Source organism: Mirounga angustirostris, unplaced genomic scaffold (assembly GCF_029215605.1).
Source record: "Mirounga angustirostris isolate CCGP_5_RB_7025 unplaced genomic scaffold, mMirAng1.0.hap1 SCAF_9, whole genome shotgun sequence".
NCBI lineage: Eukaryota > Metazoa > Chordata > Mammalia > Carnivora > Phocidae > Mirounga > Mirounga angustirostris.
This window is the reverse complement of record NW_026991717.1, coordinates 39,523,738-39,549,478: the sequence shown is the minus strand read 5'-3', so window position 1 is coordinate 39,549,478 and position 25,741 is coordinate 39,523,738. Positions and strand designations below refer to the sequence as shown.

At 45.4% G+C, this 25,741-nt stretch overlaps 1 protein-coding gene across 1 annotated transcript in view; it reads left to right on the top strand.

Annotated features, from left to right (window-relative positions):
• Window positions 1-25,741, top strand: part of MAP2K1 (mitogen-activated protein kinase kinase 1) — an 80,432-nt gene that overhangs the window by 13,053 nt on the left and 41,638 nt on the right. Inside the window, exon 2 of the mRNA XM_045899828.3 lies at window positions 25,391-25,601. Within this exon, the coding sequence (XP_045755784.1) occupies window positions 25,391-25,601 (211 nt within the window). The remainder of the gene's footprint in view (window positions 1-25,390; window positions 25,602-25,741) is intronic.

The following is a 25,741-nucleotide window of genomic DNA, read 5'->3' as shown; positions in this document are numbered from 1 at the left end:
TATATCCTGCAGCTTTGTTAAAATCACTCATTATATCTAGTAATTTTTTGGTTGAATGTATATGCATTTCTAGGTTTACTAGTGTCATCTTTAAAACATAACTTATTTTTTCCTCTGAACACCTTTATATTTTATAGCCATCCTGCATTGCTCTCAATAGCAGTTCTTGTGTTCCAGGGGAACACTATTAAGTATAATGATGCTTCCCAAGGACCTTCTGGGCAAGGAACATTTCTGCTTTTTCCAAAGAGCCATGAAAATAGGAAGCAGCTGCCTAGCTTAATAGAAGCAGAGCCTGTTCGGGCTGGATGGGACCTTACAGAGCCTTTAGCCCCCTTGCCTGCATTTGCAAGATGAAACCAGACCCAGAGAGGAGAAAAAACTTGCTGGGAGCTCACACAGCTGGAATGGAGGAGTTGGTTTTCAGACTTGGATTTTCTTATGGTGTATATATTACATGTTTTCATTTAGGATACTTGGTTGGAAAATTTTCCAACCAAGTTTACCCAACACCAAATTTTGGTAACTTTATCCAGTATCCTAAAAAAAATTTTTTTAACTGATAATCTGAATTTTTTCAAGAAATAATTGGAATTTTTTCAAGTAATAATCTAAGCTCTTGAAAAGGCACCCCTCTATATCACCATTCTCTTAGGTGTTTGAGTGAAAAGGGAATAAGGAAATGAGGGGAGGAAAGGGTATTTTAGTCCAGGATCCTTAGTAGGAGGGCCTATTTTTAAGCTTCATAATGTCAGTTTTAAAAGCAGTGGTTTTCAAAATAACCACAGACAAAGTCCCCTTGAAATGAATGCCTTTCTGGAATTGACCTATTTTGAGTTTGTTACCAAGAAAGGTTCAGAATCTCGAATGCTCTTACTTGCATTTACTTTTCAGACAAAGTAGAACAATAAGTTGAGTGAATGATCTTCATGGATTCCAGATTCAGGTTAAAACTAGGAATATGGGAAGTTGTAAGAAGACATGACTAGCCAATCATATTGTTGTACTTACAGGCTTGTCTGGATCCAGGATAATTACAGTCTCTTTATTGAGTTGTAACTTATATTTCCAGGTTAATTTTAAAAACCTTCACCACGTTTGAGAGTCCAGAGTCAAAGTTATTTACCCAATTTGATTTCATTCCATCCTTCAGTAAACGGTCCTTCCAGAACAGTCTGTCGGGGGAGGCCTCAGAGGTTAGCAAGAATTCCAAGTCAACTGTAAACCTTTTGTCTGATGGTTTACTGGAATCCAGATTGAAATCCTACCAAAATGCCAGCCTGTATTTCAGCTTCTTCCCCCCCACCCCCAACAGGAAGACAGCAGTGGCTTAACATTCCAATAATTATTAATAGAAAATTAATACTGCTTCTTTTAGGCATTCATTTATGTCCAATATAAAACTTGGTCATTGGTGCTGTGGAAAGGTTCCAGTCACTAGAGGATGGGCCAATGAAACACTTGGACCAGGCTTTTAACAAATATTAATTTAGGTAGAGACTGGGGCACCTGGCTGACTCAGTCAGTAGAGCATGCGGCTCTTGATCTCAAGGTTATAGGTTTGAGCCCCATGTTGGGTATAGAGATTACTTAAAGTCTTTAAAAAAATTTAGTTAGGGACTGCAACATTTTTTAAATTTTATTGGAACACTCCCTTCTAAAACAGTCTCTTTTGCCTTGTTTTATTTTGGTAACTATAACTAATGCTGGGTTAGCCATAAATGTAGCTTGTTGCATTTCTATTTCTGAGTGTTCTGAATCACTGAGCAATTACAAAATGAAAGGTTATCCTAAAGCGTTTCCAAATAAAGAAACCATAAAATATTAGGGGAAGTCAAGGGGAGAGCTAGGGAGGGAAGGACCAGAACCACCAACAGGTGTTCTGGTTGCATTGAACAAAGTGTCGCTTGGTATGCAATCATGGGGAAGAGTTCTGTGAATTCCTGAATGCTGGTGTGAGGTGGAGGGGACCCAGGGTGAGCAGAAGTCAGCAGTTCCGGAGGCGCAGGGGACTTGGCTTACTGGCTCGCCCACAGCTGAGGACCTGAATCAATTCCTGAGCAAGTTGCATTCTTGAAAGACAAGGGCTGCATCTGTAGGAGCACAGCTGTTAATCTGTGGGGTAATCATTAAGTACAGGTCCTAGATCCGGAAGGAACAGTAGAATGAAGTCCAAAGACATGAAACTTGTATCCCTGAAGGACACCATAACTGGAAAAAGAACTAACATTTATTGAGAGCCTGTCTGTCCTATTTACATGCATTATCTTGAATTTGCACTAAAATTCTGCAAGAAAGGTCGTAATATTCTGTTGTACAAATAAGGAAAACGAAGTTCAGGGGAGTTAAGTAATTTGAGGAAGGTCGCACAGCTAGAAAGTGTTGGGACTAAGTTTAGAACCCAGGTCTGACCTACTCGAACGTCCATGTTTTCCCCACATGACTGTCCAAAGATTATGTAAAATGGTAGAGGTCTTTAAAAAACAAATTTTTTAAAAGTAAGCCCTACGCCCAGTGCGGGGCTTGAACTCACAACCCTAAGATCAAGAGTTACACACTCTACCGACTGAGCCAGCCAGGCACCCCACTAGAGGTCTTTTTCGAGTTGTACTCTCCAGAACTGGAGCCACTAGCCATATGTAGCTATTGAAATTTCAATGTATTAAAATTCAGTGAAGTTTAAAAATAAAAATCAGTTCCTGAGTTGCATAAGCCACACTTCAGGGGCCTGAGGTGGCATGTGACTAGTGGCTATTGTATCGGAGAGCACAGATAGAACATTCCCATCATTGCAGAAAATTAGTGCCTAGCGGTCATCCAATTTTACCCTTTTATATATTTTTGCCTCTTATTTTGTGAAGGAGAAAATGAGGGACAAAGGAGGGAAGTAACATGTTCAGTGTCCTATGTCTGGTTAATCCGGGCCTTTGGGCTGATTGCCTGGTGGCTTTCCCATGGTCCACACTCTCCTTTAAAAACAATTAATAGACCGGAGGTGTGACTGCCCTGCTCTCCCAGCCTTGCCTGGCCTTCAAACTAGATTCTTTTCTCCCAGAGTGCAGCCCTGTGTTTTCCTAAGTTCAAAGGGCACGTCCGGATTAGTTGCCTCTAGGAAAATGAGAGATGTTTGTTGGAAAGGAATTCCGTGCTTAATGTATGAAACAGCACTTTGATTCCCCCTGCTTCGTGCTCTGCCTTCCTACCAAGCACTTTGTAACTAAACTTGCAGCTGCTTGCCATTTGTCTTCCAATCAAGGCCAACTTCAAAACAGTTCAGATGACAGAGGTATGTATACTTTGAATAGAAGCAGCTGCTTGTTGTTTGCTGTTGATTCGAATGGCTTTTGTGTGAGGGTCAAATAGATTTAGATTATGACTAAAATTACAATAATAGGTTTCAGACTTCGGTGTTAAGAAGATTCAGATGTATTACCATTCATTTAACTGATATTTATTACATACCTAATATAGACCAGGCACCGAGCTGAGAAATGGATGAAATGGACTTTTGCTGGAGATGGAAAAAGATGCCAGTATTCTGGGCGAGTCTAATGCACTTTAAAATCTTGCCTGAATTTTATTGTCGGCATTTGTCATCCATGTATTTACCTATTTTAGTCCTGAAATGCAGTGAAAGCTCCGGTTTGGATCATTGCTTTGAAGTAAAGTGAAAAATCATGTGCAAATGTCCTTTTAGTAGATGCTATTAAAGACAAATTATAAATGCCAGTGTCTAAATGACAGTCTAAAGTGTATGCGTGTGTGTCTGGGGGGTGGGCACGTGGAAACAAAAAGGAGTCATTGTATTTTTAGGAAGCCTTAAATGCGATATTTGATTTCAGTATATCACACTCATTGGTTTAGAAAGTTGTCTTTTAGAAACAAATTACAGTTTGGGTTTTTTTCCTAAAGAAATGTTAAAGTCAGGTGCATGAGTATGGTCAGAGATTAAAAACAAGTTGAAGTGATGGCAAGGTATCCAGGAAAGTGCCTGTCTTTTCGGAGAGTACAAAGGCAGAGGTGGAGAGGACGTTAAAGATGGCGGGCACAGCTGGAAGGGGTCCCAGGGAGCCCTGATGTCTGGTCTTTAACTGCCTGAGGTGGTGTGGTGGTGGTGTTGGGGGGAGGGTGTGGGCAGAGCACCCAGCTGACTTCTTGTATAGTTTTATAGAGTAGGGTCTCATTTCTAGAAGGTTGGGAATGGGCTTATGAGAGTTTTGGGGTCAATAGGCCCAAAGGCACGGTGGTCGGAGGAGGACATACTGTTCCCCTCTCAGAGTTTTGGATGCTAGCAAACCACTTTCCCAATCAGGTTTTAAATCATTGTTTCTACTTCTCCAGGTGTTTCATTTGAATCCAGAAATTATCCTCTCTTCCAGAGGGCTCCCTAAGTCTGCAGGCTTGAGAATTGTCAGGCTGCAGTGCTTTTGAATAACAGTGTCTTGTGTAGAGGGAAAGGGAGATCTCAGCTCGTTCTCTGGGAGAGCTGTTAACTTGCCATGTGACCATCCTGTGCCTGCTTGTCTGCAAAGTGGGCTGATGGGAATTCCTTCCTACCTTTCAGGGTTTATATAATGAGTCCACATGATCATATAGGTCACCGCTGAGCACATTTTCAGGCTCATGGTAGATATCAAGTAGATTAAATTTTATTATCAAAAGGAATCTTGGAGGTCTCTCTTGGCATTCCTCTTTTTTGGCAGGTAAAGAACCAGTACTGCAAAGAAGGGTTAAGGGAAGTGGGCCTCGTCACACAGTAGGTTCTCCTGTGAATGTGACTTTTGAGTAAGCATGGCCTGGAGACTGTGTGACACGGGGAAAAGGCTTTGGAACTGGCAGACGTCGGTTTGAGTCCTGACCCTGCCTCAGTCTCTTGAGCGATCTTGTGCAAGTTCTTTCGCATCCTTGAGTCTGTTTGCACATCTGTAAAATGGGCATAATGACACCTACCCAGCAGAAAGGATTCATAGACACTCCATGTGTGTAAACTGGTTTTTATGATTAACAGGACTAATGATAAGGGCCAGGACTAGATTCCCTGCCAGGGTGCCTTATTCTCTATGAGGTGAGAAGGAGAGAAAATTCTTACCTCCCAAAGCACTTCCAGTGATGCGGCTCTTCAGCTGTTCTTTATCCAGACAGACAGAATAGAGACAGTGCTGGGCATATTTGCAAATTTGGGGAAGGAAGCAAAAGAATTCTTTTCAGTGAAATGGGAGGCTGCAAAAGGTGCCCAGGAAACAACTGCTACACAGTACATCCCAGTACAGACTCCTAGCTTCTCCAGGACCACTGTCTGCCGGACAAGAAGCAGCTTCGCTTTCTTCTCCAAGAGTTCAAAGGGGCTTTCCTGAGCTGTGTGTGTGTGTGTGTGTGTGTGTATGTGTGTTAGGAATAGGGAGGCGTAGACACTGACATAAAGGGAAGGTAACACTCCGGTGCTTCAAGCCAGATGTGGGGGCATCTGCTCTAGGTGGCTCTTGGGTTCCACTTTTTCATGGTTCATCCAGATGTCTTCCCCAATGGGTCCAGGCCTCTGCTCAGACTGTGTTCTGGGGATTCCCTTCTCTACCTTTCAATCCATATTGCAACCCTAATCTTGTGTCAAAGCTCACTTTGTAGGTCACCTTTTATTTTTTTAAGATTTATTTATTTATTTTTAAAGATTTTATTTATTTATTTGACAGAGAGAGACACAGCGAGAGAGGGGACACAAGCAGGGGGAGTGGGAGAGGGAGAAGCAGGCTTCCCGCAGAGCAGGGAGCCCAACGTGGGGCTGATCCCAGGACCCTGGGATCGTGGCCTGAGCCGAAGGTAGACGCTTAACGACTGAGCCACCCAGGCGCCCCAAGATTGATTTATTTTAGAGAGTGAGCGCGAGTTGGGAGGAGGGACAGAGGGAGAGAACCTTCAGGTAGACTCCCTGCTGAGTCCGATGCACGGCTCGATTGCAGGACCCATGAGATCATTACCTGAGCTGAAACCAAGATGCTTAACTGACTGAGCCACCCAGCCGCGCCTGTAAGGTCACCTTTTGTGTAAATCTGTCACAGACCTGTCCTCCGCCTGACTCCAGGCAGTGGTCATTTTTCCACCCTCCAGGGCTCTCTGTACATACCTCATCACACTGCAGTTGTTCTCGAAACTCCTGTCCATTTGGACAGAAATTGGGGAAACCTGGGACTGGGTCTTACTCATCTTTATCTCCAGTGCATGGCAGGTTCCCTGCTGCCTGGTTTGGTGAAATTTTGCTGGGCGACTAAGTCCTGACATGGCAGTAAAGGCAGAGGGCAGAAGACACTCCTCTCCAGAGGTCAAGGCTCTGCTCAAGGCTCTGCTCATAATCCCTGCCAAGTCTGACTTTGACTTATTTTGATTATTTTCCATTTAATATTTTGGCACAAGAAGGTCCCAGTGTTGGTAGTAATCGTAGCATTTGTTCTGTGAGGCTTTGTATACTCCTTTTTTTTTTTTTTTTTTTTTAAGTTATCCAACGTGTCCAACGTGGGCGACCTCATGACCCCAAGATCAAGTGTCCCATGCTCTACCAACTGAGCCGGCTGGGCGCCCCTCCTCCTCATTGTTTTTACATCCCTTTATTTCCTCATTTAAGCACATGAGGCGTGCGGGATGTGTATTATCTTTACTCAACAGATAGGAAACGGATTCTGGTTAAGGCTCCTGGTCTGTGTCACACCGGCAGCTAAGAGTGTTTATAGTCCTCTGTGCTGCCTTTTCAGCCCGCAGCCCCTTCCTTGCACCAAGGGGAAACATTTGGTAAGCATATACTGGCAGTGACAGCTTCTCTATCCTATGGTGTTCCCTCAACCCCCTGCCTGGTGCAGAGGAAGGCTCCAGGAATGTTTGGAGCCTGATGCATCAGCGAGCCTCTTTTGCATGCTGAGCTGAACACTTATCCCCAGCAAATGTTGGGCTCCTTTGATGGATACGTGACATTGGTGGCTGAATTGTGGCTTTTCACACTCTCCCCCCACGCCTCTCCAGGGACTGGGATGGGACAGATGGTCATGGGCACAGGATTCTCAGCTCTGCATCCTCTCTGCAAATCACATTTGGGGAAAAGTTAAGTTTGTGCAATAATACAATTTCGGTAACACGGTTTCATGCTGCCGGTGAGTTGTTTAACACTCTGGATAAATCACACTTCAGCAGAACTCATTTGGGAACAGAGTTTAATTTCACTGTGGGTAGCTGTGATTCTCACCCACCAGCCCTCCCATCCCCCTAATAAATCTATGCTGATAAGGTGAATGCAGCTCTAAGCCAGGCTATTTCTGGACCTGGGAGAGCATTACATTGTATTAATCATCCTTTTCACCACCAACACCTTTCATTCCTTCTCCCCTAAGGATCGCTCCTTGTTTGTCCTTAAATGTTGTAGATGGAGAAGACCTTTATAATTCATCCTCCTGGCTGTGTGATGAAGGGATTGAGGCCCAGGGAGGCCAGGCGGCTTATGGCTAGTGAGCGACAGCCTGAAGGGAGATCCAGGATCCCCGACTTTTCTCTAGTGCAGGGCTCCTGTTTTCTGCCCCGCCCCACCGCCCACCCCTTGATTCTGTTTTACAGCCAGGGGAGAGTCTGTTCAGTTTAGAATGAATAGAGGTGACTGGGTCACTGTTAAACACTCCCAGCCCAGAGTGAATTCAATTCCTCTTAACCCTTAACAGCCTCTCTTGACCTATCTTTGGTAAGGGCCGTGAAAGTCTTGACCGATTTCTGTAGGGTCAGCTGCAGCCAATGGGGCAACCCTGTGTGGGTGTGACTGATAGGATTTAACTTTTAGGAAAAAAAAAGAAGAGGGATGATAAGAATATGTGGAGGGAGAGAAAGAAATATTGTTAAATTCTCTCTTAACAGTATACCTTTTAACTTTTTGGCTCTAAAAATCATATTTTGATGGTTCAAATATGGCATATAAGACCTATAACCCAAGAACTGCTGAAGATTATTAAAATGTACAAAAAGTCCAAGCATGGAGTTTGAAAAAGACTTCTCATTGATTCTAGAAGCTTCACTGTTCTATGTTCTCCTGTTAATGGGGTTGGGGCATCCTGGGAGCTCAGCAACTGGTGTGTCATTGACTGCTCTCTGGCCCTCCCCTGTCTGGGGGGCACACTCTTCGTCTACATGGGAACTTTTGGGAGGGATGCATATGCCTGGCCAGCGAGAGGGGCCCAGCCGAACTGCATGGGCGTGATGTATGTAGCAGGAAGCCAGTTGTAACAGCAGAAGGTAGTTTTCCTCTATATAGGATCTTACATGTAGTATGTAGTGTTTATTGATATTTTGATTGATTTAAAAAATATGTATATATCTATATCTCTTCCTCTTCTTTCTTGACTACAAAGATCTCGTCTCTTTAAGGGGAGAAGAGGAGCTTAATTGTGCCCTGCTCCTCTTCTAATACTGTGACCAGCATCCCCACAGTTACAGACTCTGTTCTGGAACTTGGTGGGCGCTCTTCTTTGTGTTGTAGGAGTGATCCCTAGAGGCAGACCGCTGAGGTTGGAGTCCTCCACCTCTGAACAGCTATGTCAATTGGACTTCTTAAGTAAGGTCTGTCATCCCTAGCTTCTTCATTAGTAAGTGTGGGGGTGGTGGGAATACCTAACTTGTGGGGTTGTTTTGAGGGTTAAGTGTAAAATCATTAGCATAACACCTAAATCATAGTAAGCACTCCATAAAATGTTACCCATGACTTTGTACATTTCCTTTGGGGTTTCTCTGTTAAGTTTATTGCCAGTGTTTGCGAGCCTACCCTCTCCTTTAAGGTTGAAGTCCAGTATTATCTTGTCCATGAAACTTTGCTCTCCCTTAGAAAACTTCCAGTGGAGCTGTCCATGAACTACTTGGGAGACAAACCACTTTGTGTGTGTGTGTGAGTGAGAGAGAGATATATCTTCATATGTATCTGTTGTTCATTATGTACCTTGTGAGCTTTTGGAGACTAACAGTTTTGTCTTGATGCCCCATCTCTAGTCCAGGTCTGGTGTGTAGTAAGTGGTCTGTAAATGTGGAATGAATGAATGTTGGTATTAGCTTGCAGAGCTCATGTGGGACAGGAGATTTGCTTCATTGGTTTTTCCCTGATATCAAATACAATGTTATGTGCACTGAGTTTCTCAATAGCTCTTCCTGAATCATTTCTCCTTTTTAAAAAGATTTTTATATGAGGGGCGCCTGGGTGGCTCAGTCTTTAAGCGTCTGCCTTCGGCTCAGGTCGTGATCCCAGGGTCCTGGGATCGAGCCCTGCATCGGGCTCCCTGCTCAGCGAGAAGCCTGCTTCTCCCTCTCCCACTCCCCCTGCTTGTGTTCCTCTGTCGCTGTCTCTCTGTCAGATAAATAAATAAAATCTTTAAAAAAATAAAAGATTTTTATATATATATTTTTAGAAAATGTGTGTGCTCGTGTGTGTGCTCGTGCGCACGCACACACGTGAGTGGGGGGAGGGGCAGAGGGAGAGGCAGAGAGAATCTTCAAGCATACTCCCTGCTGAGTGTGGAGCCTGATGCCGGGCTCCATCCCAGGACCCTGAGATCATGACTTGAACTGAAATCAAGAGTCAGTTGATTTCTTCTTTTTGTCCTTTTTGACTGATTAAGCAAAGCTGGACCACCAGTTGGGGCCCCCACTTGGGATCAAGGGATGTGGCTCCTCCCAGATTCTGTTGTAGGTCAAATGCTTAAATTCAGTGCATGACATGAAGGAAGTTGGGAGTATTATCTGATTGTATGGATTCTAGTTACTAGACTGTAAATGACGGTGGTGGGTGAGGATGTCATAAATACACTAGCAGTTTGGGGGCCTAAAGGAGTTAAAGCTCCTCTCAGAATAGCCCAAGCAGCTCCTAGGAAGTAGCTTCCAAGGCAGGATGTGGCAAACCAGTGTGTAAATGAGCACATTCTCCTTTGGAAGAAAAGGAAGTAGGTGGGGAGAAGTGAAGAGGAAGAGCTTGGTGGACAAATCTTTTTATCTGCTGCTGTGAGAACAAGCTTCTCTTTTGAATGCCAACCAGAACCTGTAGAATTTTAACCCCAAGCAACCAAGGTCCAAAGAATGCTTAATGATGCTGGTCTTGCAGTTTTCTTGTTTTTCTCCACAGTGCCTCAAATTTAATACTCGGTGGAGTGTTGTCTTAGTAGGTTTTGTTTTCTAATCTTGATCATTGATTATTAATGCTGTTTGAGGATTCACAGTTAATGTGAAGTGTCATCACAGTCACACTCTTCTAACCAAGAGTTAATTAATTAATTAATTAATTATTGGCTTTTATTTTTAAGTAATTTTTCTACTCCCAACGTAGGGCTCAAACTCACGACCCTGAGATCAAGAGTTGCACATTACACCAACTGAGCCAGCCAACCAGCCCTAACCAAGAGTAATTTAGAAGAAAGTTTTTTGTCTCTTTTATGTGTTTACTTATTTATCTGTTTCAGAACACGTTCTCACCCATTGTCTGTCCAGGTGCTCGTAACAGCCCTTGTGATACAGGGTAAGAATGTGCTCTCATTTCAGGGTTCAAGGTGAGATGGCCTGTTACCGGCTCCGGACCTCCTGACTTCAAGTCCAGGGTTGTTCCCATAATCTTGGTACCTTTTGTTAAAAGCATGGTTTATACATTGGAGGTGAATTATTCACGGTGCAATTTTGCGAATAAAAATAGCCCTCTGGGATTCAGTAAGGCATGTGGGAAATTAAATAGGTGAACTGAACTTGGTGAGCTTCAGGCATCACTGGAAAGGCAGCTGCCACTTCCATTTGGATTGTATGGATAGCAGTAATGCACATCCGTGGTGGGTTTAGGAATTGGATCCGGGACTGTGGATCGGTGTGGGATAAATACTGTCAAAGGCTTTTTTGAGTCTGTCTTTGGATGAGGTAATGAGAGCTTAATTATCTGGAAGAGAAGTCTCCTGTGGGCTTCCAAGGATTTGGAAAGCAGAGCTCAGCAGCTTTTTTTTTTTTTTTTTTAAGATTTTATTTATTTGACAGAGAGACACAGCGAGAGAGGGAACAAAAGCAGGGGGAGTGGGAGAGGGAGGAGAAGCAGGCTCTCTGCGGAGCAGAGAGCCCAATACGGGGCTCGATCCCAGGACCCTGGGATCATGACCTGAGCCGAAGGCAGACACTTAACAACTGAGCCACCCAGGCGCCCTCTTGACTCCATTTCTGTGAAGGTTCCAAACTAGAATTTTTGCACTTATCCGTATGGCTGTTTTGCACAAGCACGATATAGGTGATTTGACTCCAAAACCACACACTTAAATTGCATCCTGGTCAAATTGTGATGGTTTGCATGTATTTAGATTTTTAAATATAAAAAAAGTATTCTTAAGGCATTTTAAATTTTATTTTTTTAAATTAAAAAATTAAAAAAAAAAATCTTGTGGCATTTTTAGAAGCTAAGACTGCTCTTTGCTGAACCCTGAACATCCTGAGGCATTCTAGGCTGGTGTGCTGGGACCTTTTTTTTTTTTTTAATTTTTTTTTTTTTAATTTATTTGACAGAGACACAGCGAAAGAGGGAACACAAGCAGGGGGAGTGGGAGAGGGAGAAGCAGACTCCCAGCTGAGCAGGGAGCCCGATGCGGGGCTTGATCCCAGGACCCTGGGATCATGACCTGAGCCGAAGGCAGATGCTTAACGACTGAGCCACCCAGGCGCCCCATTTTTTTTTTTAACTTAAGATTTTTTTTTTTGAGGTATAATTGACATATAAGTGTGCTGATTGATACATTTGTGTATTGCAATATGATTACCACCATAGCCTTAGTTAACATCTCTATCATATCACATAATTATCATTTCTTTTTTGTGGTGAGAACATGTAAGATCTAATCTCTTAGCAGCTTTGCTGTATATAATACAGTATTGTTGACTGTGCTGTGCATTAGGTCCCTAAGACCTATTTTCCACTGCAGGTTTGTACCCTTTGACCAACATCTCCCCAATATCCCTTCCTTTTCCTCAAACCTAATTCTTTAGCCTGCTGTATACTGTGCCTTTCATGGACTAGCCCCAGCTTACCCTCTGGCCTCATCTGGATGGATGCACCTACTCTCTGGCCACTTGGAACAGCCTGTAACTTTCAGTGCCTCTTTATTCATGCTGATGCCCAAGCCTGGAGTGCTTTTTCCCCTGCTGCAAAAACTTGGATTATCCTTCATGACTAAACTTGGACATTACATTTGCTGACTTTCTTTCCCTTCCTCATCTTAGGTGGAATGGGGAGTCTTATTTCTGTTCTCATAGGCCCCTGTGCCCACCTCATTTCAGCATTATGATCTACCTTACCCTGTAGTCATTTTTTTTTTTTTTAAGATTTTATTTATTTATTTGACAGAGAGACACAGTGAGAGAGGGAACACAAGCAGGGGGAGCAGCAGAGGGAGAAGCAGGCTTCCCACTGAGCAGGGAGCCCGATGTGGGGCTCGATCCCAGGACCCTGGGATCAGACCTGAGGCGAAGGCAGACGCTTAATGACTGAGCCACCCAGGCACCCCCCCCTTTTTTTTTTTTTTAAGATTTTATTTATTTAACAGAGAGTGAGAGCAGGAACACAAGCAGGGGGAGTGGGAGAGGGAGAAGCAGGCTTTCCGCGGAGCATGGAGCCCGATGTGGGGCTCAATCCCAGGACCCTGGGATCATGACCTGAGCTGAAGGCAGATGCTTAACGACTGAGCCACCCAGGCGCCCCACCCTGTAGTCATTTCTGTACTTGCTGGTATCCTTCCCTGTGTTTGGCTTGCACCGTGATACCTGTTTGTTTCTTTCATCTCTACATCTTTTTTTTTTTTTTTTTAAGATTTTATTCATTTGACAGGGAGAGCGCACAAGGAGGGGGAGTGGCAGGCAGAGGGAGAATCAGGCTCCCCGCTGAGTAGGGAGCTGGATGTGGGGCTCAATCCCAGGACCCTGAGATCATGAGTCAAAGGCAGACACTTAACCTACTTTGCCACCCAGGCGCCCCATCGTCTCTATATCTTTATCTCCCTGTCTCCCTCTCTCTCTCTCTCATACACACACACACTGCCTGGTGAGAGCAGGGACCTAAGTCATCCTCATCTGTACCTTCCTAGCCTCTAGCACAGATAGTGCCTGTCACACAGTGGGTGCTCCATGATAAATCTGCATTGCGTTTTCACAGCTGTGGGCGTAAATGGGTATAAGGCAGATGTCTGCTCAACCTCCCTATCCCCTGCCCTCTTCTAGATTGGAGCAGTCCTGCAAGCTTTACATTCTCATGGTCACTTTTGCTTCTCTAGGACCCACGGTTCCCTTTCTGTGTTTTTTTCTCTTCTTTTTGCTCTGTGTTGAATCAGCTTGGAATTTGGCCCTTTCTTCCTGGTTTCCACCAAACAACAATAAGAATGAAATATACACAGAGCTATTTTCGGGCACAGCAGATTGGACTGAAGGTCTGGGGTAGGGAGGGTGTATTACATTATAGCAATAAAGATAGCTTAACTTCTAGTGGTGTTAACTATCTTTGATCTTAAATGACCTTTGCCCCTTTGCCATGGTGCCTCCTTCCCTCTTGTGCCACTTTACAGCCACTCTCCGAACAGGCTTCTCCCATCTTATTCTGCAGCATAAATCATTTCTCCCTCTGCTCCACCCTCTATGCTGTTCAGGCCTACTTCTGCCTATCGCGTGGATCAGGCCCTTTTAAACTATGGGCAAGCCTTCTAGTCCTCTGGTAGCCTCTGCTGTGAGGGGGTTTGTTAACACAAACATTTACCTCCCCCGCTTCTTTCAGAAGACAGAAGCCAGCACAGTCAGTTTTGGTGTTAGTTAAGTTCTGTTCTCTGTGGTCTGTGATTTTACTTCTGCCAGGTAGGTTTTGACCCTACCAGGCCAACTGCTATTAATTCGAGGGCCTGACTAGTAGTTTTCTACAAAGCGAGCACTTGTATGGACTTCTAGTCATGGTCCTGAGACTGGGTTCCGTGCGCATTGCCAGACAGTGAAGTAGGGAGTGGAATTTTTTTTCCCCAGAGATGATGTGTGCTCAGAGGTGAGGTTTGCTGACCCCTCTTGTGGGTACTTTGATTAAGGAGAAGAGCCAAGCTTTCATAAACATGTGTTCGCGTATTTAAGGAAGGAACAAGTCTGGAGAACTGATGATTTCTCCGTGGGGACTAGAATTGGAGACACGTTTTGAATCTGTGTTGCTTCTGACTGTATCTTCCTGCCTTAGCTGGGCTTCTGAGCATTGGCTCTTTCCCTTTTTGCCCTGGGGACCCGACTGTCCTCATGGTTCTGGGTTAGGAGGTCTAAGATGATGGTCACTTTGGGTCCTGTACCGTTGAAGAGCAACTTGCACTGCGGATGCACAGAGTGGCAGGGGCTATTACTACATAGGCAGTCTCTTTCTTCCTTTCTCTTTTTTTAAGTAGGCTCCATGCCCAACATTGGGTTTGAACTCACAACCCCGAGATCAAGAGCTCTACTGGCTGAGCCAGCCAGGCACCCCTACATAGGCAGTTTCTAAAAGGTCTTTATCTACGTCAGCTTCTTAAGAGCAGGGAATGGGTGGGGTCAGATACATCATTTTTCTAAGGCCACAGTCAGCCAGCTTGTCCTTTCAGGAACACGCCCATTGTGTGGCCACCACCAGACCCAGGGCTTCCCTTTCTTCCTCGGATGATGACCACATATTTACTGGATATTCCACTTGGGTTGTCCATAGTGTTTTCTCCCTTCCAGTACTGCCTGCCGCCTCCTCTCCGCCCTGCCTCCCTCAGTAGTCCCCTGGCTGTCTTCTGGCCACCTGAATTTTTACTGCTTCTACCGGCGTGCTTCACCTGGGCAGTGTCCTTTCTCTTCCCTTCCCGTCCCACTCAAAATGACTCAGCCTTGGATGTTTCTCGGAAAGGAATTCCTCTCTGGCTAGATTTAATTTGTTGCCTTTCCAGGAACCTTTTAGTAGAGTAGAGCACAGTTCTTTGCCTCAAAGGAGTAAGTCGCTAACAGGTAAAAAATACCTGTGTGATCGCTGATCGGGTGGGGGATTTGTTTGAAGGACATGAGCTCTTTGGCTTATGGTGTGGAGAAAAGCTAGCTTTTGGAGTTCCAGCCCTACCTAGTCTTGCTTGCTCCTGGCCTCCATTTCCGTTTCTATAAAATGGGAACAACGTACGTAATTTTTAATGTTGTGAGGATGAAGTGAGTTAATGGGAATAACATGGCTAGCATTTAAGAATCTCAGGTGTTCATCTAAATTTCATTCTTTATCAGACAATGTCCCCCATTTGTCCTTATCAAGTAAAGGTTTTATTTTCATCTTCCATCTTCTGATCCTCCCCCTCCCCCCATCTCCAAATTTCATCACTTGTTTTTTTTTTTTTGTGCTTCTCTGGAAGACTGATCCTTTAGAAATTAATTCATATGTGGCTAATATGAAACAAATTTTGTCCATTGGAGAAGAAACCATAGTCTCTCAGTTCTTTCAAGCAACAATATGACACCCCCTCTCCGATTCAGGATGTTGTTCAATATTTAAGAAGAGTCTGTGTGAGTGGGTGGTCCTATCACTCCAGAGGTTCCTCTGTGTGGGTGCGTGCGTGTGTTTTTCATCCTGACTCTCTGCAGAAACACACCATGGGAAGGCAATTTGTATCATTTCAGAAGCCTGTTTGATTCCAGGGAGTAAGTATTTGTGGATTTTGTTTGCTTTTGTTTTGTTTTCTAAGGGTAGGAACATGTGATTATTTATCCTTTTTTTCCTTTTTTTAAGTAGGCCCCATGCCCAGTGTGTGGCTTGACCTCATGACCGTGAGATCAAGAGTTGCACACATTACCAACTGAGCCAGCCAGGCACCCCACCCCTGTTTGTTTTTTTTTGATTAAACATGTTTTCTTGACTTTGAAAAACATTTGTTGATTGGCCTGGAAGCTACTTGATTGAAAATGAAATTAAAGAGAAACACTTGTCCTGACCCTCATTTTCTTTTTTCTTTTTAAGTTACATTTCTCTAACACTTTCTGCTTATCACAGCCTTATTCTCCCTTTTCTACAGGGCAGACCACACTAGAATGCCCTTTTTCCTTTTTTGCTGTCTAAACTTTATTTATCATTATAGACCAATTCAGGGCTTCTGTTCCTATAAAACTTACACTGATTATGCCAACATTTCCTGAACTACAGAGCTGTCTGTGTCCCAGGCCTCTTGAGAAAATTAGGGGAACTGGGAAACAGTCTTTGCCCCACAATCCTTTTTGGGCGTGGTGGTGAGACCAATGAAAGGCAATAAGGGCAGTTTTTTTCTTTTTCTTTTTCCTTTTTTAAGTAGGCTCCATGCTGGGCTCGGACTCACAAGAGATCAAAGAGTCGGATGCTCAACCCACGGAGCCATTCCAGTGCCTTAAGGCAGTATTTAACTACATTGTACATTTTTGCCAGATTATTTATTATGTGAAAACATGAAGATGCAGGAATTTCATCAGTAGAATGGGACTGACAGTGGTGATCACATCATGGTGTTGTTAGACTAAAGGGATTCATCTACCTTTCGCAGAATGCCTGTCACACAGTACTCAGTAAATCAGTAGGAAGGACTAGCAAATTAATGTTACCCTTACTAACCAATAATTACTAACCAATAATTACTAACCAATACTATTAAATACTTGTTTAGCACTTCAGATGATTTCAGCATTTTTTACATTCCACTCTTGAATCTCCACAACCTTTTTTAATTTTTGTTTTTGTTTTTTTTTTAAAGATTTTATTTATTTATTTGACAGAGAGAGAGGGAACACAAGCAAGGGGAGCAGCAGAGGGAGAAGCAGGCCTCCCGCGGAGCAGGGAGCCCGATGTGGAGCTCGATCCCAGGACTCTGGGATCATGACCTGAGCTGAAGGCAGACGCTTAACAACTGAGCCACCCAGGCGCCACCTAATTTTTGGTTTTTTTTAAGTGCGCTCTACACCCATTGTGGGGCTTGAACTCATGACCCCAAGACAAGATCAGGAGTCGCATGCTCTACCGACTGAGCCAGCCGGGCACCCCATCCACAACAGCCTTTTATTTCTCATCACGTCATTGGCTTAAAGTGCCCTTAGCTGCCTGTGTTCCTCTCCCTGCTTCCCGAAGGGCCTTCTGGTCCTGAAATGTGTGCATTCTCAGAGAAGGCCTGTGAAGATAAAACAGTCCATATAGTCTCAGAGGAAAAGGCAGTGAGAATGGGAAAACGGTCAACGTGTGGACAAGAAGTAATGACCACGGGCCTCAAGCTGTACAGCATGGGAAGGCAGCCACTGTGTTTGTAGAGATGCATGGCCCTGGGACTTAGCTGCAAAGTTCTGTCCTTGGAAAACTGCAGGACGAATCTGGTTTTAGGATTAGAGACCTTTAGCATTGAAAAGGACTTTAAAGACCACCTAGTTTAATTCTGTTTTACCTGTGGGAACAGTCGAGGGGAAAGTAATGTGAATAGTTCACAGACTGAGTGCTTTCCAAGTTGAACCCAGGTCTTCTGACTTGCAAAGCCTTCACACTTACTACTTTTTTTTTTTTTTTAAAGATTTTATTTATTTATTTGACAGAGAGAGACACAGCTAGAGAGGGAACACAAGCAGGGGGAGTGTGAGAGGGAGAAGCAGGCCCCCCGCCGAGCAGGGAGCCCGATGCGGGGCTCGATCCCAGCACCCTGGGACCATGACCTGAGCCGAAGGCAGACGCCCACCGACTGAGCCACCCAGGCGCCCCCACACTTACTTCTTAAGCAAAGAGTATATGGCAGCCACATGCATGTTTTTTGTTTTTTTTCCTTTCTAGTAGTTTTATGTCCCACTGTGAAAGACCAGCTCTGTGCTGACCCAGAAGCAGCTCATTTCCTACATATGTCATTGGCCCTGGAAGTGGATCTGGGGGCTGCTTCCAAGAACGACTGTGAGACTCTGCTCACCTCTACGTCTGTCAGCAAGCAGAGGAGAGTAGGCGGCCAAGATGCGATTTACATTAGCAGCCAGCATCAAGGAAAAGGGAAAAAATACTTTTGCTAAATTCAGTGGAGCACATTATGAACCGGGCAAGGGAACGGCTGTACGGAAGCGTGTCTTCCCACAGCTGCTTACAAGACTAAGCCCAAAGCCGGGTTCAACACTAACACAAAGCAGAGGTCCATTGCTGGGGGCGGAGTAGGAAGCTTTCTCCTGCCCAAGAACTGCCACAGATGCAAGGTCGTTTTGGTTGCCATGGGGAGGAGGGGAAGCCCATGTTCACAGGGCCTGTTTAAGACTGAGGCTGGCCCAGGACAGGAGAGAACTTCCCTATCACCATTGGCACAATGGCTGGCTTCCCATGCTGTATAGTTTGAGTCCCGTGGTCATCACTTCTTGTCCACATGTACACCCCACTGCCTGTTTTCTCATCCTCACTGCCTTTTCCTTTGAGGCTGTTTGGACTGTTTTATCTTCACAGGCCTTCTCTGGGAATGCACGCATTTTGGCACCGGAAGGCTCTTTGGGAAGCAGGGAGAGGAACACAGGCAGCTAAGGGCACTTTAAGCCAATGACTTGATGAGAGATACAAGGTGGTCACAGAGATGATATGAGGGTGTTATGTAAAAGTAATTGCCCTCAACTCCTGGAGGAGGGGCAAAGGCATGGAGAAAGATCCCACTCTGTGGCCACGCATCATGGCCACGTTCAGAGCTGAGGGAGGAGTAGGAACACTGAGAAAAAAAAAAAAATCTCTGCAGCTCAGGCTCCACTCTGAACACAAGATAAAACCCACTGCTGGAGAAATTGGCAGCCTGTGGTGCACGGAAATTACCAGTGTTCACCAGAAAACCCAAACCTAGCTCAACTCCCAACGAATAACACGCTAACAGCATGACCGAAGAATGTGCCCATTTCTAAGCATAAAGATGATGTACCTCAGTCCTTATTCTATTACGGTGTGCACCACACAGTGCAATATTAAAAGACACAAAAATCAAGAGAGAAAAAGCAACCTGCAAGAGATAAGGCCGTCGATCTAGAACTAGGAGATGACCCAGCTGTTGGAATTAATGGACAGGGGCTTTCAAATAACCTATGATTATGGACAACATGCATGAACAAATGAGGAATTTCAGAAGAGATGGAAACTAAAGATAAAGTGAAAATGCTAGAAAAATTTAAAAACATGACATCAAAGGTCAACGGGTCTATCAGCAGACTGGAGGGAACTGAGGAAAGAATCAGTGACCCTGAAGATAGGTTAGTAGAAATTATCTTAATTGAAATAAAAAGTATCCAAACTGAGACACAAGGAGGAAAGGAATAAAAAGAAATCAGATCACAGCATCCAAGATATATGTATATAGAGAGAGGAAGAAATAGACATTGAGAGAGAGGAAACACAGACACTGACCTGACTGGAACTTTTTAAGGAATTGGCTTATGTAACTATGGAAGCCTGGGAAGTCCACAGTCTGCAGGGTAGCCTGGCAGGCTGGAGACTCATGGAAGACTTGAAGTCCAAAGGCAGCTTGCTGGCAGACTGTGAGGTCATTCTTTGTTCTATTAAGGCCTTAAACTAACTGGATGAGTCCCACTCACATTACGGAGAGTAATCTGCTTTACTCAGAGTTCACCAATTTAAATGTTATTCCTCCCCCCTCCCCACAAACCCCACTTTCGTAGAAACATTCTGAATAAAGTTTGACCAAATATCTTAGCATTGTGGCCCTGCCAAGCTGATACATAAAATTAACCATCACATGTCCCCTTCTGGTTACTGCCCCCACCCAAAAGCATGTTCACTTTTCTAATTTATAACTGCATAGATTAGTTTTGCCTTTTTTTGAATTTGACATAGATGCAGAAGAACACATACTTTGTTGTTCCATCTGGCTTCTTTCTTACGTAATCCTAGAATTTTATTGCCTAGTTAGTTAAGCAGCCCTTCCCAGAGCGGCCTGCCGGGTTGAGGGGTAAGGGTATAGAGCCCCTTCTCCACCATGCTGTTTGGGGCTGGCCTAAACTGCTCTCCCTAACACTGATGGGCTAGCCTAGGGTGGAGTCTGGAATCGGTTAGCTGTGCCTTTGGTCCTCTCTGCCTTCTCCCTTCAGGCCCATTCTTCTTTCCTTACACTCTTTGTTGTTTTATTTTTTATTTTTTATTTTATTTATTTATTTATTTCTTAAAGATTTATTTATTTTTGAGAGAGCGAGAATGAGAGAGAGAGAGAGTACATGAGAGGGAGGAGGGTCAGAGGGAGAAGCAGACTCCCCGCCGAGCAGGGAGCCCGATGCGGGACTCGATCCCGGGACTCCAGGATCATGACCCGAGCCGAAGGCAGTCGCCTAACCAACTGAGCCACCCAGGCGCCCCTGTTGTTTTATTTTTTAAAGATTTTATTTACTTACTAGAGAGAGAGAGAACATGAGCAGGGTAGGGCAGAGGGAGAGGGAGAAGCAGACTCCCCGCTGAGCAGGGAGCCCGATGTGGGGCTTGATCCCAGGACCCTGGGATCATGACCTGAGCAGAAGGCAGACGCTTAACCCACTGAGCCACCCAGGCGCCCTCTTCTCTTACACTCTTTGTAACTCCCACATCCCCCCTGTCCATGGTTTGACTCTGTAGAGAACCCTAAAGGCAGTTCTTTTCTTTTTTCCTCTTCACATTTCCCTTCTCTTGAAAATCTTCAGCTTTTCAACCAGAACGCACACTCAGTCTTACTCTCTACCTCCTCAGCTGGTTGTGTCGCATTGACACAAGCTTGGATCTCAGAGACACCTAGACAGCTGTCCCCTCCCTTCTCTCCTCCTCCTCCTGTACTTTTTTTTTTTAACTGGGTGTGGAAACTGAGTACCAGAAAGAGTGGTAGCTTGCCCAAGATCTCACAGATGAGGGTGACAGAGCGTGAGGAAGGAGGGGTTGCAGTCAGTCTCTTGATGCTGTTTGCCCTTGGCTTGGGTCTTCTGCCTCTTCTCTTCCTTCCCAGCCCCAGTAGCATTCTTACCTTCCAAATGTCACAGGGGAGAGAGAACTTCCCAACTCCCTGAGCTCTCCGAGGACACCCGCCTGCCTGCACTGGGATCTTTTCTCTGCTCCAGCATGGTGATTGTCATCCTCTGCTCTTCCCTCTGTGCTCCTTCCTGGCAGGGCCTGCCACCCGGGCTAGAGCAAGGCTCAGGCCGGTGACAGACCGCTGGCTGGTGTTTGCATGCTGCTGTGGCTCATTTCTGTTTGGTGTGTGGCAGTTGGAAGCCCCCTTTCCTTTGTCTAGACGTCACCTCCCTCACCCTTAAATCATTCCTTTAGGTCAGCTTCCCATTTCAGTGACCATCAGGGTTGGAGATGGCAGTGTGGGGCCTTGAGCTCTGTTCTAGGAGTTGGGAGAGCTGGCCCGCCAGTAAGCTCTGTGACTTTGTCCTCTCTGGACCTCCGTTTCCTCACCTGTAAAATGGGTCTTGCAGGTCCCTCCCTGTACCACGTTTTACACTGCTCCCTGATTTAAGCCCCCGAGCCACAAATGCAAGATTCCAGTTGTGGCCATGTATTAGGCTTAGCGGATGGGTGGGATGAGGGAGAGAGAGGGAGATGTTCTTGCCCATAGGATCATCCTTTCTCCACCCACTTCATTGTGCCGCCCTCGTGTTTTCAGAACACAAATGACAACTCTTGTTTTTCTCCACTTTCCTTGCTCTTCTCTGCATTCCCATTTCAAACCTATAATCTTCTTGTATCTTGATGAACTTGTGTTTACTGTAAGACAGGGTACAGAATTCATATTGCCATGAGTTATATTCTCTCTGCTGTGGTGCATGGGGTGATGGGAGACAGACATTCACAGCTGGTCCCCAGAGAGGGGTGTGTGTGTGTGTGTGTGTGTGTGTGTGTGTGTGTGAGTGAGAGAGAGAGAGAGAGAGATTTATTGTTCTGGGCTCCAGAATCCTTTCCCGATCCATAGTCCTGATTTTGCTGATGTCAGTTAAAGCCAAAGATTGTGCAGGAGACAGGTCCTGGTCCTCTGAGATTTGGAGACTTGTGGTGTGGTTGAGGAATGACAGGCCCCTCTCTTCCTATTTTCTTTGCTGGAAGCATTTCACCTTGGGGTCAGGTGGGGCAGGAATGAGCCTTGTTGAACATCATTGACCTCCCCGTACAGGAGGAAGCAGTACTAAACACTGCTGCGTTATTGATTGATTTCTTTTTAATGAGTACTGAAAGCTGTTTAGATGCCAGGATTTTCCTTTTACCTTCAGATAAAATCCTTTGTCTTTCATTCTGTGCAACAGTTCTTAAGAAACTTTTCAAGGGTTTTAAGAGTTGTTACAGGAAAGGCAGTAACTTCTGGATCCCACTCTTGCTGCCTTGGCAGCTCCTACTTGTCCTTCAGCCTGCCCGCACCTGACCTGACACTAGAGTAGAAGCGTGTCAGAATTCCATTGTTCCTTCCCCTTGGTTTTCTGTTCTGGCCCTCCCTTGGTGAAGGAAGCAAGCATGGCGTCGTGCCTCCATTTGACAGAAGAGAAAAACGGAGATGTGCCACAGTTCAGTGAGCAGTCTGTGGTCGCACAGCTAGCTGTTGACTACTTTGGGGTGAGAACCCGGGGTTCCTGATTACTACTGACTTGTCAGCTTGGCAGCACTGCCCCACCCCCAGTCATCAGGAGAGTCAGGGCACCACAGCGTAGAGTCTGTGCTGTGTCTCTCTGTGGCTTAGCCTTCTGGAAGGACAGATCAGGAGCCAGCTCCTTAGCTGGTGGGGGTGGGCGGTTAGACGGGCAAGCATAGGTGGTCGAGGAGGGAGGAAGCCCATACTGAGTTTTTCTTCCTGAAGGTGGGAGAATTACTTATTTCTACAGAGAGCTGGGAAGATGAGCAGAGTCAGCATTTCTTCTTTTTCTTTGCCAGCTGGATGGGGTTTCTTGTGGCCAGTGTTACTTGCAAGGCAACGTTGAGCTTGAGATGGAGGGCAGGCTGGATTGCATCTGGCGCAAAGGGCTCTTTGTGGAGGTACCCCATCTTCATGTACAATTGAGCTCTGCTATGGCAAATGCCCTGCACTAGGATCTTACCCGTGTCTGCACGTTGCCTCCCTTGAAAGTATTGAACTTTTTGAAGAGGTAGTATAGCATTATGGTTAAAAATAGAGATTCTGCCCAGGTTTCCATCCTTGCTCTGTTGCTTACTAGCTGTGTGACCTTGGAGAAGTCACTTCACCCATCTGTGCTTGAGTTTGCTATCTGATGTGGATTAAATGCATTAGCAACAGTACATGGTGCTGTGAGGAGAATGACTTCCTTCCATTCAGTCCTGCCCCCTCCCTCCTACCTGCTCAGCATGAGTGCGCGTTTGACGGAAGCCCTTGGAGTGGACTGAGCCCTACAGGCAGCTGGAACCTCATCGAAATTTTAGCTATGGGGTCTGTCTGCGTTTGACAGGTCTCTCCAAATGTTGTCATTGATGGTTCCTGAGAGTCAGGAAACCTGAAGGTGGCTGTGCCCTCCCAGCCATGCTTGTTCTGGGCCCCTACACCTGAGAGACCGGGGCAGCTGTGAGACTTAGTTGAGCCTTTCAGCAGAATGAGAATATTACCAGGCGTCTTAGTCTGTTCAGGCTGCATAACAAAATGTCATAGACTGGTTGGCTTAAACAACAGAAAGGTATTTTCTCAGGGTCCTGGAGGCTTGAAGCCCAAGATGAGGGTCCCGGCATGGTTGGGTTCTGGTGAGGCCTCTCTTCCTGGCCTGCAGACAGCTAGCTGCCTTCTCTTGGTGTCCTCACACCACCTTCTTTGGCGTGTGCCCAGAGGCAGGAAGGCTATCTCTCTTCTTATGGCCACCAGTCCTATCTGATTAGGACTCTCCCCATATGACCTTATTTAACCTTAAGCTCTTGAAAGTCCTGTCTCTAAACATACATACATTTGGGGTTAGGCCTTCAACATATGGATTTGAGGGAGACACAACTCAGTCCATACCACCAGCCTTCCTTCCCCGAGAGCTACCCAGTGAGGAGACTTGGTGAAAACAGCCTGGTGTCCTCTGTGGCCCTTATACTGTTAATTGTAAGCTATGTTGGAGCTTCCCATAGACCGGGGAGGCGGGAGGTCTGGATCTCCCTGCCTTCTTGAGAGTTGGAATAGAGGGTGAATGAAAAGTGGAAGATTATGCTTGCTTTTACACGTCAAGCTCAGAAATGGCGTGTATGTTAGGGGGTGGGCACCAGCCTTCTGATGTGTAATGATGCTCTGTCCTGCCGCCCGAGTTGTTTGTTTAAACTAGGACTAAAATCACATGAAACGCAGTGGAAGCTCTCCTTACCACCGTCCCCTTAACGAACTCCCAGGAATAATGAATGTTTTTCCGTCCTCTGTAAACTCAGTACTGCCCACAAGCGTGCCGAATGCACAGCTCACAGGCTGCTCTCTGCCCTGCCCACTCGCCTCGGCACCCACTGGCTGAATTATGTGCTTACCAAGAGCCACTTTGTTCCCAGAGTCATTTGTATGGTTGTGGCTGCTATTGTAACTAAGTAAGGTACTTAAATATCAGATAAACTGGTGAAATATGCCTGCAAATGGAGTGGGGTCCCCCCCCCTTTGAACGCTAATTAAAAGCCATGGAAAGACTCAGTAAGTCCAACTCACTAAAACATTACTATAAAATTAGATGAGCATTAAGATTGGGGAAAATCCTAAAACTCTTACAATTCTATGTTGATATTCTGTATCTACATTTTTATTCCACTTTAAAGAATCAAGCATTGGAAATGATAGTGTATCATGTTCTGGTTCATGTCACGAGGATGGTGTGGGGCTCTTACCAGTGGAATTTTACTCAAAGAGAGGGCCTTGCCCTACCTACGTTAGAAGATGGGTGAATAAATGCACATTTATATATATTATGCAAAAATATTTTGATTAACCTGGTTCCTGACCTGATGACATTAGAGAGAAGAGTTTTTGCTGTTAGCATTCAGTTTAGAGCCTGTTAGAGCCTGTTTTGATGGTTTGGTTTGATTTCAGTTTAGTGGTTTAAGGAAATAGATTTTATTTTGTGTACGGTGTTAACTTAATAAATCCAATACTAGTGGGTCTTTTGGAACTGGGGTTTTAAAGCAAACGAAGGTGGCTCATTCTGGATTTTAGCAGATTCTTTGGTTCCTTCTGTAGACTTGCAGCATAGTGAGACCTAATTCCCTCATTTGACAAATGAGGAAACCGGGGTCTGGAGAGAAGGATGTCAGCGGGGAGGGGGGTCGGGTGGCGTAGTGAAGGCGGCAGAGCGTGGAACCCTCCCCTGGAACCCCTGTGCTGGTTCTCTGGTCCGGCCCCGGAGCTGGAACTCTCCACCACACGGATGCTCCTCTGGGGGGACCCCTCTGATGCTGGTTGTGACTTGTGCTCTCCCTTTGGGACAGGACCAACCTGGAGGCCTTGCAGAAGAAGCTGGAGGAGTTGGAGCTTGATGAGCAGCAGCGGAAGCGCCTTGAGGCCTTTCTCACCCAGAAGCAGAAGGTCGGGGAATTGAAGGATGACGACTTCGAGAAGATCAGTGAGCTGGGCGCCGGCAACGGTGGTGTGGTGTTCAAGGTCTCGCACAAGCCCTCCGGCCTGGTCATGGCCAGAAAGGTGAGGCCACTCAAAAAAAAAAGAGCCTGAATCAGGTTGGCCTTTGTTGGCCTTGGTGAATAGGTAATTGGATTATCTCTTGGAAGATCTGGGGCCTGGGGTCTGTGGGAGGAAGACTGACTTTTCACTCAGTACCTTTT